The following is a 16951-nucleotide window of genomic DNA, read 5'->3' on the forward strand; positions in this document are numbered from 1 at the left end:
ATTTTCTTCATATTACTGTTGATTTCAGACACATTGGTACATTTTGAGTGTGCCATTTCTGAAACATAACATATTTTAATTAATTTGTTTATAAATGTTGACAAACTATTTCAGAAGAGTCAGTTGTTACAACATTTGAAAACCCATTAACATTTTTAATTGAATCCTTAAAATATTTTGAATTATTTGAATAATTCCCATGTTAGTCTTCTGTTGAAATTTGCCTAGAATGTTGAGGCAAAATCATTTTTCATATGGATGTAATTAAGTTAGAATCAGTTTCCAGATGCATCCATTAAACTGCAGATATAACACACAGAGACTTATTGCTCCTTTCACACACAAATGAGCCCATGTGGATGAAATGCTAAACGTGACGCAGCTTGGTGGGGGAGACTGAGAATCTTGTTTTCCAGTTATTGGTTGGGAATGGGAAGGCTTTTCTTATGCCAGATAAATAAACTCAGTAAGTCATAAGTGTGCATATGGAAAGTGGGTGGATAAGAGGACACAGCTTGAAAGAACGCCATGCTCTTGTCTACTAAAATGAGGAATACGATAAATGCTTGTTCTTGTGAGAACGCCATTGACAAAGTGCAATATGGCAGGCTAATGGAGTTGTTGGTGAACAAAGATCTTGATCCAGGTGATATTCATATAATTGATTATCTGCATTGGCAACAAAGAGCTGCAGTGAATGTTGGAAATCAAATGATAAGAGACAGAGAGATATCCCTTCACTGCTTTTCAATTAGTAGTATGAGAACATTTTTAGAGAAGCACTTGCTGGTTTAAATGAAGTTATCCTTATAAGTGGAGAGGTTGTCAGCAATGTATATGTAGGTGATATAGAATCTCAGTCTGAGAACTGAAGTGATCTGCAAAGTTTCTCTACAAAACCAATGAAAGAAATAATGAATGCATTCTAAAAATAAATAAGAAAATCAAATTAATGGTAATAATTATAAAATAAACTATAAAACAATGCAAAGATGCAAAATAAAAGTGTGGGGCACATTGACAAATATAAGTACCTGGGAATTAGGTTGAGTGAACAGCGGGATCATAACCATACAACAGAAGTCAGAACAGAACAGAGCACCTTCCTTAAGATGCAGAATATAAGTATCTATAAAACAAGATATTAAAATTAGCCTTGAGAGGGTGCAGTGTATGATTATTTGAGTTCCACTGCAAGGCACAGAACTGTGGACTTGAACAGTATTATATTAAAAAATAAGAACTGGGATCTACCACAGGATGCTAAGAATTTTTTGATTACAAGGATGACCAATGATGAAGCACTGAAATAAATGGATAAAGGGCAATATATTTAAAAAAACCCGTTAAAATGCAGAAAGATAGAATACTTTGGTTGTGTAATGAAAATGAAAAGTACAGATTTTTACAGCTAAGCAGTCAAGGGAAAATAAACAGGAAAAGAAGTGCAGGAGGTGAAAGAACCTGGTTGAAAAACCTGGGAGACTAGTTCAGATGCAACATAAACTCATGGCCAAGCACTGCTGCATCCAAAGTTTGTATAGCCAGGATGAAATCCAGCATATAGTAAGAGAGGGAGAGGAATGAAAAAGAAATTCCTTTGACTGATCAGAGTTTATTTCAGTGGCAGAGAATGAGAGAAGTATTAAATGTGTGAAAATGTTAGTTTGGATTATATTATGTGTGTGATGATTGGTTTATCTCTTTCACTTTATTACAATGTGGTATAATATTTTGAACAACTGTTATTTTGACATAGGGTTGTTTCCGTTGGGATCATAGGAGATGCAAAAGCAGGAGTGCTACTTCTTAGCAAAAGGCTTTTAATTCCCCCCCCCCCCCAAAAGTAACATTGACAGTAATTTTATGTGTTAAAAATGTTGGATTTGACATGATTTCTTGAGAATGCATGTTAACCAGTATTCCTTCTTCATTTCTCCTCCCCAAAGAGAAAACTACCTATACTTTGCTTTTAAAATGGGTTTTAGAGTAGATAGCCCAAGCTTGGTCAGAACGCTATAAGAAAACTTTGGAATTTTCTTCTTCCATCTTCATTAGAATTCCTCTGAGGGAGGAAGACTGTATGTTAATGTTTGCTCCTGCATAAGGAATACCAGGTCAATGTACTAATTAATGGATTAATAGGGTTAATTGATGTGTTAAGAGAGATATTGGCTGTTAGGAGGATCATCTCAGTATGATCTGTGTTTGAAGGAGAACTAAAAAGTGAGAACTCCCATCTGGAACAGTCCTTGAATGGTTTTGTAGATTTTTTTTGTAGAATTGCTTTTACATGATTTTGAGTAATGTAGTTTATATTAGACCCATTTGTATTTCTAACAGGGTGTGAGATTGTATTGTCGTCTGCACAGTCTATTTACACCTGTAGTAAGGTAGGTCTGATTTTCAGACTTTCACTTCAGAATGTTGTTTTATAATTGCTATCTACCTATGCTGGGTTGAAGATTACCAGTGTGTTAGTAGTAATAGGGTGATAAACTGTTCAGCTGATGCACTCTCCCTCTCTCTATCTTTTCTTCGTGTTTCTTCCTATTTTATTTAATTATACGTAGACAGGAAGTTTGACTTTATGGATTTGGAATAAAAGCGATTCAATAGAATATTGAATAATGATAACATTATTCCATGCTACTGTATTGTTTTCTTTGACATCCCAGCCTCAAGGAGATGCTCTGTTCAGATACAGTTGGCTTAGTTATATCTCTCTCCATAAAGGAGAAGAATAAAAATGGGACTATATTAGCCAGTAAAAGCAAAAGCAAAAAGCGTGCTGCTTATATACCACCCCATAGTGCTTCAAGCACTCTCTGGGTGGTTTACAAGTTAATTAGGGCATTGCCCTCCCCCCAACAAGCTGGGTACTCATTTTACCAACCTCAGAAGGATAGAAGGCTTGAGTCGGCTACCTGGGATCAAACCCCAGGTCGTAAGCACAGTTTTGGCTGCACTACAGCGGTTTAACCACTGCGCCACGAGGCTCCTTGTAGCATTTTTGGCAGCAACCTATCTTATTGAAGTGTAAGTGCACAGAAAAGCAGCAGCAGCAGCAGCATCATAACAACAACTGTTTGTCATTAGGTTGATTCTGACTTCTCGAGACCCTTTCTAGGATTCCCTAGATAGAGAATACACAGAAGTGATTTATAATTTTCTTCTTTTGAGGGTCCCTTGGGACTGTGCAGCTTTCCCATGACAACGCAGGCTGGCTCTTCTCCCAGAAGGCCCAGTGGGGAATCGAACCCCCAGCCTCTGGCTCTGCAGCCAGATACCTAAACCACTGAGCTGAACATAAGATTGTATTGATCAAAGTCTTTGTTCTTCTCATGGGGGGGGGGATGGGGACTGTGCGGAAAAGAAACAATATGCAAGTCTCTAGTGGTTAAGAACTCTCTTGTTCTGTAACAGATTCTTGTGACTGCTGGTGATAAAAAGGTGTCAGACAGTTCAAAAACTTTTCACATCATGTGACTGACATATACATAATCAAAATAACCAAAGTAAAGCTTTTTTATCAGAAGCTAACAAAATTCAAAATAGATAAAGTTATTGTTTAGATTAATCATGAATTTTATTGCATGTGTATTTTAACAAAGTTAAAAATACAAATCAGGATGTGAATTATTGTATGTGTGTTTCCCCAGAGATAAAGATTATCATCTAAGAACCTACAAATCTGTAGTCATGGCTAATAAATTGATAGACTGGCTAATTGCACAGGTAAGAAGTGCTATGAAGCACATAAATGTGGTTACAAAGTCAAGTGTTTTATTGTATCAATAATGCAAATTTCTCCATGATGTATACCTTATACCTAAAGAAGAGCAATAGGTGGGATTTCTTGGTAGCTTATGGAGATCCAGAGTCTCTCTCAAAAGAACCAGCTACAGATGTCTGACATCCCCCTCCCCATTCAAATTATTATTAATTTTTTTGTTTTTGTTTAACACTTCAAGCAAAACCAAGCAATTTGATCTAGCTTTTGGCTTTCTTTTTATTCTGGAACGTCACTTTAAGATAAAATTACTGCAAAGTGTCTTCTGGATGCCAAAGGTTTGGTATACAAGCCTAGTGTAATTCCACCCATAATGCACAAGGACTAGACCAGTGGTTCTTAACCTTGGCTCACTCAGGTACTTTTGAACTGCAACTCCCAGAAACCCCAGCCAGCATAGCTGGTGGTGAAGACTTCTGGGAGTTGCAGTCCAAAAACACCTGAGTAACCCAAGGTTAAGAACCACTGGACTAGACAACCAAATCTTCCTCCCAGCTAGTGAAACCCGATCGTGATATCAATCAGTGACTAACCTGCCATTAAGTTATTTGCCATCTCTGTTACACTGCAAATTCTTATTTTTGCCCATCAGCATATATTCAGTGTGTGGTACAGTATATGGTGAATTGTTCAGTAATTTCTGTATGTGTTGCAATAGTGACTGATACAGAATCTTTTTCTAATTTGAAATGGTTGCCCTTGATGTTTATATTGTAATATATGTTTAACAGGGGGATTGCAGGACCAGAGAAGAAGCAATGATCTTTGGGATAGCACTTTGTGACAATGGATTTATGCACCATGGTAAGTGTTTTAGGTAGCTCAGAAACCAGTGTAAATTCAGTGATTATTTTGGACCAGATGTTCATAGATACAGAGGGGGAGTTTATCTTAGCTTTTATAGATGAAATTCATCATTTAGGAAATACTTCTGTGTTTCAGTATCAACTAAGAAGAATATTGCCTAGGTTTGATGGCAGTGGGGATGCAGTTTTTTGTTGTTGTTCTTCATTACTTTTATTCAGTAGTTGTAAGCAGTGAATTCTCCATCCTTTCCTTCATTACTTGATTCTAAGTCCTTCTGAAATTAATGGATTATTCAGTCATTGGTATACACACTGGAGCAACCTTACAACCTGTAAGGAAGCCATACAGAAATTTCTTGGAGCTGTACAAAAATACACTTACTGATGAGGTGGAGCTAGTAAGATGTTGCTACAGATGAGAAATGGCTGAAGGATAAGGGGTGTTCCCTTTTTTGATAGATTCCACTTAGTTACAGCAGAAACAGATCACTGGGCATGAGCTGATTATTGTCTTGTGCTGGATGTTACGGACTGTTCAGCAACTACATGCTATTTATTGTGGAATTTATTCAGACATACTATCTGGATATACAACTGCTACACAGTGCTCACAATGCACACTACATCTTTTTCTCTGTTGCTAGCTTCCTATTACCTTTTCTGCTATTTTACCTGCAATTACTGTTGTCTCTTATAGAACTCCAATTAATTTTATTGGGGTTTATAAAAGAGTATTTTTTTATTTTGGTATCTTAAATGTAGATTTTTTTTTTACTGAAAAGCTAGGCCAGTATACTGCTTGGTTTATATTGGTTTTGATGTAAATTGAACATCCAGCTGTCTTCTGATGAAAACGGAATGAAGATATAAAAAGGATCTTGGTTAGAACAGTGAAAAAGTACATTTTATTCACTTGAGTTATGTGCAAACTTACTTTTCCATATGTGTACCTGACAGATAGAGATTATTTAATTATTTTAAAATATGTAAATATATATTATTATGGAGGTCTAAAAAGAATATTGGATAATGAAAAAGAAAGACATCCAGTTGCTATGACTCAATGTCCAGATAACCTCACTTGGATGACTGAGAATCTTCACAGATATATTGGATAATGAAAGGAATTTGTAATATCAGAGAGTAAACATTAAAATTGTTTGTGTATCCAACAGTGCTGGAAAAAAGTGAATTTAAGGATGAACCACTTCTCTTTCGTTTTTTTGCCGATGAAGAAATGGAAGGGTCAAATATGAAGCACAGGCTCATGAAACATGACTTAAAAGTAGTGGAAAATGTTATTGCAAAGTCACTTCTGGTAAGGTGTTCAAAAAGTAGCATATTTCTTGCTCTGTATCAATCGCTTGGCTTTTTAGTAGGGGTGAAAATCCTCACTTGTCTCACCCTTCAAGGCAAAGATGAGAAATTGGAACATTCTTTCCCATGCTATTGAAAGGATTTTCTAGCATGTTTGATAGAGTTCTCACTTTGTTGAGAAGGATGTTTTGTGAAAAAAAAGTAGCACAGCCCTTAGTGGATGTAAACTTTATTGTAGTGAAAGGGTTTGAGTATGTCAGTGAATCTGAGAGCAACACTGTCAGGAGGCCAGTCTCCATTACAAGTCTGGTCACCTGAGGTGGAATGGTCACAACTGAGACACCAGACTAAGACGCATCCACCAAAGGCAACTGCTGGATCATCTGAAGAGAATTGATAATTCTAATAATGATGATGGCAGTTCCTGGGCATCAGTATCAGCTGAAGGCAATGGCAGTGACTTTTGAGGGTGGCAATGGTAAAGCATTGTTGAACTTTTCTTACATTGACAGTAGGAGGCAGTGGTAAACCACTGCTGAATTTTCTTTCCTTGAAAACACTTGTGATGAGACAGTCTAAAATAAAACAAGAGATAATGCTGGAAGATGAGACTTTCAGATTGGAAAGCACTGGATCAGCTAGTGGGGAGGAGCAAAGGACAAGTATAAAGAATATTATTGCTTAATGACACAACTAGATTAAAGCTGAAAGGATATATAGTAACGGATACGCACAGAGATAAAAGGAAAGTCCAATTCTGCCCAATATACATAGTTAGAATGTTTTTAGGATTGTGAGAAGTATGAATAAATGAAAACTGGAAACCATAAAACAAGAAATGGAACATATGAACTTTGAAGTGCTTGGTGTCAGTGAACCATAAAACAAGAAATGGAACATATGAACTTTGAAGTGCTTGGTGTCAGTGAACCTAAGTGGAGTGGAAGAGGATATTTTCAGTGAGACAACTACAAAGTGTTCTACTTTGGAAATGGCAACCCAGAAGAAATGGAGTGGTGCTAATACTAAGGCAAAATGTAGCACAGGCAGTTATAAGGTAACGTGTGATCAAATAGTATATGTCAGACTCTGTGGAAGACAGTTATAGAAAGTGAAGTGGAAGCTGCTCTGAAAGCCCTGGGAAGAAATAAATCACCAGGGATAGAAGGGGAACTGATAGAACTATTTCAGGCCACAGAGACTGACTGTGTCAGAATCCTAAGAGTAGGTCAACACATATGGAAAAGACAACAATGGTCCACAAACTGGAAATGTTTGATATACATTCTGGTGCCCCAAAAATTAATGCAGTAACTGCAGGACCATTGCTCTGATTTCCCCTGCAAACATAGTCATTCTCAAGGTGTTGCAACAAAGGCTGAGAAACGCCTGATGTTTCAATTCTGAAAAAGAAGAGGCACTTGAGATCATACTGCAAATATCTATTGGCTACTGGAGAGCAAGGCTCCATCAGATTCCAGACCTTCATTTATTACTGCAATGCTTCCAGGGAGGGAGCTGCTACAGTGCTTCCTGAACATAATAGTTCTTTGGGAGGCGCCTTGAACAGAACCTAAAGGGAAATGAGACTTCCATATCCAGGAAGCATGGACAATCTGGGAGTTAGAAAAAATGCATAGTTTGCTCACTGTGAGTGTGTGCTTTGCTTCTAAAAGGGAAAAGGGGCATTTCAGACAAATTGCAGATCACCTTGAGGAGATGAGAACCCTGTGTCTTTCTCTCGGATGGAAGTATAATCTTGCAGGGCTTTAACAGTCCTCCTTGAGTTGCCTCATTATATTGAGGAATTAAGTGAATATTCTTTCTAGCTGTACTGCATTGCTTTCTGTCAGTATAAATCCCATCACAACTTTTGTCCTATCTGAATCTTCCTCTTTCCTGACATTCTTCCTGCCATTCCAATTCTACCAGAAGATTTGCAAAATCTGTTTGTAAGACTGTAATATAGAATAAAAAAATACTATATTTGCTGGCAGACTTTGCAGTCAGTCATATTTGCCACGACTGAGATTGGCAGGAACAAAGCATAATCATATTTTTTTTGCCATTGGAAATTTATAACTTGCTGATCTGATGGTATTTTTAGTATTAAGAGAAGCCCCATGGCACAGTGGCTAAACTGCAGTACTGCAGTCAAGCCTCTGCTCATGATCTGAATTTGATACCGATGGGTTCAGGTAGATGACTCCAGGTTGACTCAGCCTTCCATCCTTCCGGGTTAGTAAAAAGAGTGCCCACCTTACTGAAGGACAAAGTGTTGTTTGCATAATTATGTTTTAAACTGCCAAGAGAGTGTTCCAAGCATTATGGCATAGTATGTAAGTTGAAACAATAAATAAGTGAATATTTTGTTCTGTTCAAACATCAGATATTCCCCCCTTTTCAGATTAAATCAACTGAAGGAAGCTATGGTTTTGGTTTGGAAGACAAAAACAAAGTACCAATAATTAAAATAGTGGAAACGGGATCAAATGCCGAGGTAATATATAATAATTTATAATTGGTGGTTTTTGTTTCCCCCTCAGAATTCAGTGTCTTCAGTATCTTGCACTATTAATGTTTTCAGGAGAATGATCTTTTCTACTACACACATTTGGAAAATGTAGAATTATATATTTTATATTTGCATGTTTATTAGAATATGTTTATTTGGCATATAAAATTCTAAAAGCTTACAAAATAACAGTGCAACCCCAAGTTGCTTCACTGTGAATCATTTTTTGTTACAGTGCTCTTACTGTGAGTAATACAATTGATTCCAGCAATTTGAGTGAAACAACAAATAATTGAGCATATCAGATTGATATTATGTTTATAGGTAGCCAGAGCCCTTACGTTTCCAAAATGTATGGCTTGACCAAGCTGAGATCCAGAGGCAGCTTTAGATCAGACTAGAGCAGATGCTTCATGGTATGAGGTGCCCACCTTGGGTTCACATGCTGAGTAACCACCAGCAGAGCTGACACCACTGAAGAACTGAAGTGGGATCATGACCTCTTGACTTTAGTTGCTGGAGTTGAAGAGGCACAAAGAGAAAGCCTCTGTATACATGAGGAGAAGTGATGTTACATACATGTTAAGTGATGCTGAGGGTGGATAGAATGAGGAGAAGTAGAGTCAATGTACAACTGCCTGCATATAGCAATGAGACTTTAGACTGGTGACATAAAGAAAGACTAAGGAAAACTAGATGGGTGTTTTATCACACATTTAGATAGCATACAGAGATGGGATATATTGCTGGCCTTTTGATTACCTTGGTGACAATGCCACATTACATGTGGAAGACTTTTTTTCCACACTTGAAAAAAAAGCAGAGAGACTTATAGTTAAAAACTACTTCTCAGCTTTGTTTAATGTGATGTATGGAGTTTAGAAGAATCCTACGCGAATACAAAATCCAGGAAAGAATCAACAATGGAGTACAGTCCAGTAAAATGTCTGGTTTCCCTCCCTGTTCTAGAATGTTTATCTGATACAGTCCTATACATGTCTACTGGGAAGTAAGCCCTTAGAAGTCAGTGTTTTTTACTCAGAGACAAATGGGTACAATATTGGAAACATATGGTTTGATCTAGAGTTCTTCTCCATCTCCTTATGAGATAGGGAACAATGTTGGAGGAGAAACATTTTTTCAGTGGCAAGCTTGAATCATAAAATTAGACCTGCTTGTTATTCAAATTTTGCAGTTTTGAATAAAATATGCCCAGGATTGTCCTGTTTACTCCTGAGTGTTTGAGTGGTAGAGAATTTCTCTGCCAGATGAAGTGTTCTGATGATGTAGCAGATCAATCTTTTGGGGGAATGAAAAGGTTTATCAAGATAGTCTAACATCAGTGCAAATGCTTGTCATTGTCAAGGCTGCATCTCTCTCTCTCTCAAACACACACACACACACACACACACACACACACACACACACACAGAGAGAGAGAGAGAGAGAGAGAGAGAGAGAGAGAGAGGGAGCAAGGAGTGAGCAAGCAACCAAGCTTATGTTTCCTATAATTCTGAATTTTTGGTAGAGGTTTGATTTTGACTTCCAGAAAAAGAATTTGAGTTGTAGATTATACTCAATTTTTCTGTATAAGCAAATAATATTAGTACAATGCTTGTTCTGTTACAATAATTACTTGTATATTTTGTTTTCTTATCTAGATGGCAGGTCTGGAAGTTGGGAAAAAGATCTTTGCCATTAATGGTGACCTCATTTTTCTGAGACCCTTCAGTGAAGTGGATAGTTTTCTGAAAGCATGTTTAAGCAGCAGAAAATCCCTTAGAGTACTTATGAGCACAAAACCAAGGGAGTAAGTTGTTCTTTGATTTGATGAATTGTAAGAGCTTGTGTTTTAAAGTCTAAGAAATATTTAATTACTTAAACATTTGTATTGTTGAATATAACATTAAATATATGTTTGCTGTGTATTTAAACGTTCTAAATAAAATAACTGTTGATACTGTATCTTTTATCTTGGGGTTTCTGTTGCTATCAGAACAGTGAAGATTCCTGACTCTGTGGAAGGTCTTGGATTCCAAATAAGAGGATTTGGTCCATCGGTTGTCCATGCTGTTGGAAGAGGTAAGAATTGGAGTTTGCATGAAATGTAATTATAGTACGTAATAGGTTACTGAGCTCTACTCTTTGGTTTGCTCAAGAGAGAAAACATTCCACTTTCCTAGGACTTGGCACATAAAACACAGTGGCTAGTATCCTACTGCTTATTGTAAGTAAGAGGAGATCCAGTAAATCAATTGCTCAATGGTAAATCAATATTTATATAAATCCCATTGGGCCAGTGGGACTATTCTGATTGGAACTAGCAGTAGGTTACTAGCAAATAAGACTTTTCACAAAAACAACTTGGTTGGATGGACTAGTAAAGATTATGTAAATGTGGATAGTGTTGTACTGCATACTTGCTGTTTATAACTGGTGACATTATTTATTTCACTTGTTCCACACCATTACTCTGTCTAGGGAGTGACATGACTAGTAGCATTGTGCTGTGATATTTAGACACTGAAGGCCAAAAGAGTGCATCAGCATGCCTGTATTTTCAATGAGAATAGGAAGAGGGATTGACCTGTGACCCACATTTTTTTGCTTTTTAAATATATAACTTTAGCCATAACGTTTTGCTTTAAAATTGAGGTTTTCCTTCTCTTTTATGTGTATGAATATATCACACATATACATTCACATGGAAACATATTTACACACTCCCTTCAGGGCTTTTTAAAAAAATAGTTAATGCTTTTAAAGCGCAGTTTTCCTTAAGCTTAGATTTGTTTCTTACAAATGGAGTGCTAAGGAAAATGAAAATGTGAATACATAAAAATGTATGGAATGTGTATACATTCTGTAAAAAACATTCAGTTTGTTCAAGTACTTTTGTCAGATTGACAAATGACAGGGAAATCTGTTTCTAAGGTACAGAGGGTTTCTTCGGAAACAGAGAATGACTTTATGTAAGATTGATGTGCAGTATGTGTAATGTGAAATATTCAGAAGTTTTAAAATAGTAGAGCTCTACCAGTATCAAATTTTCTCTGAGGTTATGTATAAGTCACTGAGGAAACATAAATCTTTTATAGTCTTTAGTAGTAGATAATTCTGTTTCCAGAACATATTTCATACCAATTCAGAAAATCCTTAAGATACTGTATTACTAGGTTAGGCTTGGTTTTATGGTGACCCATTAACAAGAAAAGTTTTAAGCCTAAGTGTAATGTTACTGTGCAAGTGTGACAAATCTTTAAACCTTCCCCTTCCCACAGAGGACCTTAGTGCTACCAAAAAAAATACCCTATGAAGCAAGCTTTGGGGGAGCTGTAGTAGGAAGGAGAGGTTGACCCCACTCAATTTGCATCAATAGATGTCCCCAGTTGGATTCTGGTCTTACAATACATACAGATGTGAATAGGAACCGTTATACAGCTGTTTCTTGCTATGTGCTGTCAAGTTGCTTCTGACTCTATGAATTGGTTTCCTACAAAGCTATCATCAGTAGCCCAGTCTGCTCTTGCAAATCTGAGCCTGTTTTTAAAATTGAGTTAATCCATATCAGATAATGCCTCAGGTAATGCCTTCCTCTTTTCCTACTGCTTTCAACTTTTCCCAGCATTATTGTCTTTTCACTAGAAAAGCCTCAGTATTATATTTACATCTAGTGAGAACTCAGGCTTGATTTGTTCTAGAATCCACTTACAGTACTTGTCTTTCTGGCAGTCCATCATATCTACTGCAACACCATATTGCAAATGAATCAATTTTTTCTGTCAGTTTTTTTCACTGTCTGGATTTCACAGCCATACACTGCAATAGAGAATACCATAGTGTGGAGAATTTTGGCCTTGGTCTCCATCATTACACTTAAATATCTTTTCTACTTTCTTTGTTAGCTGCCCTTCCAAGTCTCAGTCTCCTATTTTCTTGTGTGCAGTTTCTGTTTGGATTGGTGATTGAATGGAGGTATAGAAATCTTCAAAAGTTTTATTGATTGATATCATAAAAATTACGCAGTTGTACAGTCAAGATTTTTGTTTACGACATGTTGAGCTGCGTTTGCACTTTCTTCTTTCTCTTTCCTGAACTGTCATTTCAAGTTAATGTCCCTTTCTGCAGGTGGTATAGTTATCAGTCTTATCAGTGTATCATTCCAGCAAATCTTTACTCTTCCTTCATCAGAATCTGATCCAGCTGCATGTATGATATGTTGCACATATGGATTGAAGAAACAGGGAGATAAAATCCATTTCTTACTGGTAGGGAGTTCAGTAATTTTTATGGTAGCAATGTCTTAGCTCATGCCATGCAAACAGATTTTCATCCCTAAACATACTTATCAGAAGACACTTGGAATTAACAATCAATCCACGTTTCACTTCCCTTAAAAACAAAGTTCTTAATTGGACTCATCCTATCTTGGCCATATGTTTAGAACAGCCTTGCCACACAAATTTCTTCCTTCACACAACTGGTGGTTGGCAGGAATCTTTGACAAAAAAATGTGGAATCACAACATAATAGTGATGATCCACACAAATCAAAAGTTAGGCCCAGACAGATCATGAGGAAGACTGTTTTCAGTGGCAGTCCCATGTACATGTAGTTTGCCTTCAAACTTTATTTCTGAATTATGTGTTTAGGATTAGGAACCATGAATAGAGGGGAAAAACCAGTGGGGCAAATAAATGAATGAATGACTAAATAAAATAAAATAAAAAAGACAAGATACTATTTCTAATTTTAAAAGGGTGGTTTAAAAATACTCATTTAAATATTAATCTAGAATGATAATTCTGTACCAAATATAGTGTTGCGAATTGCTTAGTTCAGAACCATTGTATAACAATTCCATGTGTTGCGAAATGTGCATTCCACAGCCAGTGGTTGTTTAATTAAGGCAGTTCTTCAGTGGATGGCATATGTAAAAGATGTTGTGCATGAGTGAAGATTTAGCTCTTAGGCTATAGAAGTGTTGTGCTTTTGTGTGAATTCACCACTACTGCATAGCTAGTATTATAAAGCAGACTTTGCTTTATGGGTTTGTAAAGGGGAAGGATGTTTATTCCAGAGGCCTCCCCTTTCTCAACAGATATGCAGCTTTACTAAGCAGGACAGCACCATTCACCTAATACTTTTAGAGGCATATTTGGTGGGATGCAAGAGTGAGACTTCTCTTTGGCCACACCCAGATTTTGGAACTGCCTATGGAGGGGAAAAAAACAAGTTATGTTTACACCATCAGGAAGATATTTGTTCAGGTGGATATTTGGCAGCTGACTTTGCCTTGTTTGACTGCTGTGTTTTAATTTTTGCTTTTAATCTTTTGTGCTTTTATCTATATGTATTTTCCTGAATTTTATTATGAATCACTTTAGGTTCCTTTAAAAAAAAAAGACATAGTATAAATCCAGTTACTACTACTATTCAGGGGAAAGATCCTCCTATAAAGCCCTTTGTCAACAGAATCCTGTAACACTCAAGTGTCTAGGCTTTGGGACCACAATGCCGGTATAAGATGCTTCTTCATTATACAGGAATTAAACTACATTTGGCTGCTTCCTCCCCTCCTCCACCATTTCTTTCTAGGGTGGACACTTCCAGATTGTCTAAACTGATGTGTCTAAATTGTCAACTTACCCAACTCTTTTAAAGGAACTGTTGCAGCTGCAGCTGGCCTCCATCCTGGACAATGCATAATCAAAGTGAATGGAATTAACGTCAGCAAAGAAACCCATGCAAGTGTTATTGCCCATGTTACAGCCTGCAGGAAATACAGACGTCCAATGCATGTATGTAAAGATGCTACTTACACTGTTAATTTTAAGTACTATCATATTTTTTTTAAAAAAGCAAAAGAATTTTAAAATTGCCTCTGAATTAAAAGAGGAAGCACTTATATAGAAAAAGATTCAGATGTAGGAAAAAGCAACCAGAATGTTTTGTCCATTTCTGTCCGTAAGAGATGATCTGAGATAAGTTTCTGATGTGAAGGATGGCAACTGATCTTAAAAGGGCCTTCAGTATTCTTTCCTATGTAAAAACATTCTGGTTTGCCATCCCTACATCTGAATATTTGGAGACAAAAGAAAGGCTATACAGAAAGCAAAGGATTTAGTTACAGTTAAAGAAAAGCTTAACACTTTGAAAAGTGTAAATGGTGCAGAATGGCTTCAGGATAATTCTAATTCTGGAAGAGCCCTGCTTGAGAATCTGGACAGAAAAACTGAATAAAGATAGATGTATGAGAAAAGTCATGATTTGCATTGCTGAATGGACCTTACTCCAACTTCAACATATAAGCAAATAAACAGCATTGAAACTGAGCATCTTAAGAGTACAGACTTGAGATAATCTTTTTGGAAAAACCAATTAGGAAGAGTTTTCTGTTGACATTTTTGGCAAAAGGATATTGTAATATGAACTAAAAGTTTTTTTAAAATCCCATTTATGCATCATGATAGGCCAATTTTAGCCTCCACTCGTAAGTTAAAAAAAAAGGTCAACAGAACAATTGAAGTGGTATGAAAAAGGAAATAACTTTAAAACCTAGTTTAACATTTCATATGGAAGTAATATACAAATGCTCTAATTCTTGATGTTCTTGCTTAACTTCCATTTCATCCCACGCATTTCCCTTTACAGGCAGTGTTTTCACTTCTTTCAGAACACAAGCTATTTTTGTACTTCATGCAGCTGCATTTAAGGGGTGTGTGAGACAAATTCCTACTGGGGACTGACTGCTTATTAACATGTGATTGAATTTTTACTTCATTAAGTAACTTTGAAATATACTTTTCATCACCATATTTTCCAGCAGTGGTTCTACGTAATTAATATGAGCATGCTATAGAGCAAACACTAATTGAGAAAAGTTATGTAGTCTAACTACAATGATGTGAAATCTGTTATCTGATGCGGTTAAGTCTCTCTGAATATTTCACTACTTACTGTAGGCTTGTTAATGTAATAGATTAGTGGTTTCCAACCTTGGGTAACCTAGGTATTCTTGGCTTGGAGTTGCTAGAAGCCTTCGTCGCAAGCTGTGCTGGCCAGGCTTTCTGGGAGTTGCAGTCCAAGAACACCTGGGTTACCTAAAGATGGGTACCCTTGCAATAAACATCTTTTAGAAGATAAGAACTTTGTTGCTTGAACTAAGGCACTGGCTTTCAGTTATAAGCCATAATATTTAACAAGTGCATCCTGCAATGAAATGGTGCACTATGATGGACTCTTTTTCACAACACTATGTCACAGCATTTCATTCCTGATCCCCTTTTCTCTTAACTTCCTCTATCCAAGTTCAATGGCTACTCAGTCCTCAATGAATTATTTTTGGTCTGTAAGTTCTTTCCTCTTCGCCTTTTCCTTCTTTCAAATGTTTTTGCAGTTTGACCAGCTGTTCTTTCAACACCCTTTGTTTTTATAGATACCCTTCCTTCTCACTCTTTGACTGTGGCCAATGAGGGATCACATAATGAACAGATAACATCAAGACATCACACATAGTAAATCAAATTTGGCTGCATAATGTCATGACTTGCACATGATGATGCATTTTCCTCAGGACAAAATGATCTATAAGGTGTCAGAAATAGAGAAATGAGGGAACAGTGCTGTTACTCTGTGATTTTCTATACAGTGCTCCAGTGGTTCTTTGCCTGTCTATAAGCACAGTGGTGTAAAACACAATTCCTCTGGTTACTTTATCATTTTCAATATGCATTTCCTCTTTTGCCAACACATCACTGCAGAATTGTCAATGAAACTGCCATACAATGTCATGATAAAGGCTCTATCATGGCAATTTGGCTAAATGCCATGAAGGCTGAGTGTGTGGTGGGAATGTGGGTGTGTACATAAGCCTCATTCCTAAATTACCTCCTGCTCATCATAGATTTTTATGTGTTCAGCATCATAGATTTTTATGTGTTGAGTGCAAAGGAGGGTTTTCTAAACATGTTTGGCAGAAGAACATGATTGCAGAGCTCTTATTATTAGTAGACTTGCTAAGGCTGGTTTACTGATTATGGGAGCCCAGTGCATTCAGCAAAATGTGATTACAGGGCCTTTTTTAGACATCTGCACTGAACACATAAAGGTTTGTGATGCTGCCAGGTGTGTGGGAACATTCAGATTCTGAATGTCCCCATTACTCATCAGCTGTTTTCTCTTGCAAAGCTGATATGCATTACAATTTTTTTTAAAAAAAATGAGTAATGTCAACTATTTGTGATTCTTCTTACTGTCTTCTAGCAAGATTCTATTCAATGGGTATATAACAGCATTGAGAGTGCCCAAGAAGATCTTCAGAAATCCAACTCCAAACCATTAGGGGATGATGGAGGAGATGCATTTAACTGCAAAGTTGAAGGTGGGATCATCCCCCCCCCCCAATTTTAGTGAATAAACTAAAAGAGAGTTTTGACTTCTGGACTGAACACACAAAGCTCTGTGATGTACTACAAAAGCAGGAAAAGCAATTAACTCATATAATGTACAAAAGACATC

General features: G+C 36.8%; 1 protein-coding gene across 2 annotated transcripts in view; it reads left to right on the plus strand.

Annotated features, from left to right (window-relative positions):
• Positions 1–16951, plus strand: part of PREX2 (phosphatidylinositol-3,4,5-trisphosphate dependent Rac exchange factor 2) — a 148355-nt gene that overhangs the window by 73126 nt on the left and 58278 nt on the right. For both annotated transcript variants that reach the window (XR_012086917.2, XM_020812432.3), the window contains exons 13-21: positions 2344–2393; positions 3663–3738; positions 4525–4597; positions 5775–5917; positions 8324–8416; positions 10093–10241; positions 10428–10513; positions 14096–14232; positions 16697–16814. Coding sequence is in view for 1 of the 2 variants with exons in the window: in XM_020812432.3 (XP_020668091.3) it covers positions 2344–2393; positions 3663–3738; positions 4525–4597; positions 5775–5917; positions 8324–8416; positions 10093–10241; positions 10428–10513; positions 14096–14232; positions 16697–16814 (925 nt within the window). In the remaining variant the exon portion in view is untranslated. The remainder of the gene's footprint in view (positions 1–2343; positions 2394–3662; positions 3739–4524; positions 4598–5774; positions 5918–8323; positions 8417–10092; positions 10242–10427; positions 10514–14095; positions 14233–16696; positions 16815–16951) is intronic.

Source organism: Pogona vitticeps, chromosome 4, assembly GCF_051106095.1.
Source record: "Pogona vitticeps strain Pit_001003342236 chromosome 4, PviZW2.1, whole genome shotgun sequence".
Classification (NCBI taxonomy): domain Eukaryota; kingdom Metazoa; phylum Chordata; class Lepidosauria; order Squamata; family Agamidae; genus Pogona; species Pogona vitticeps.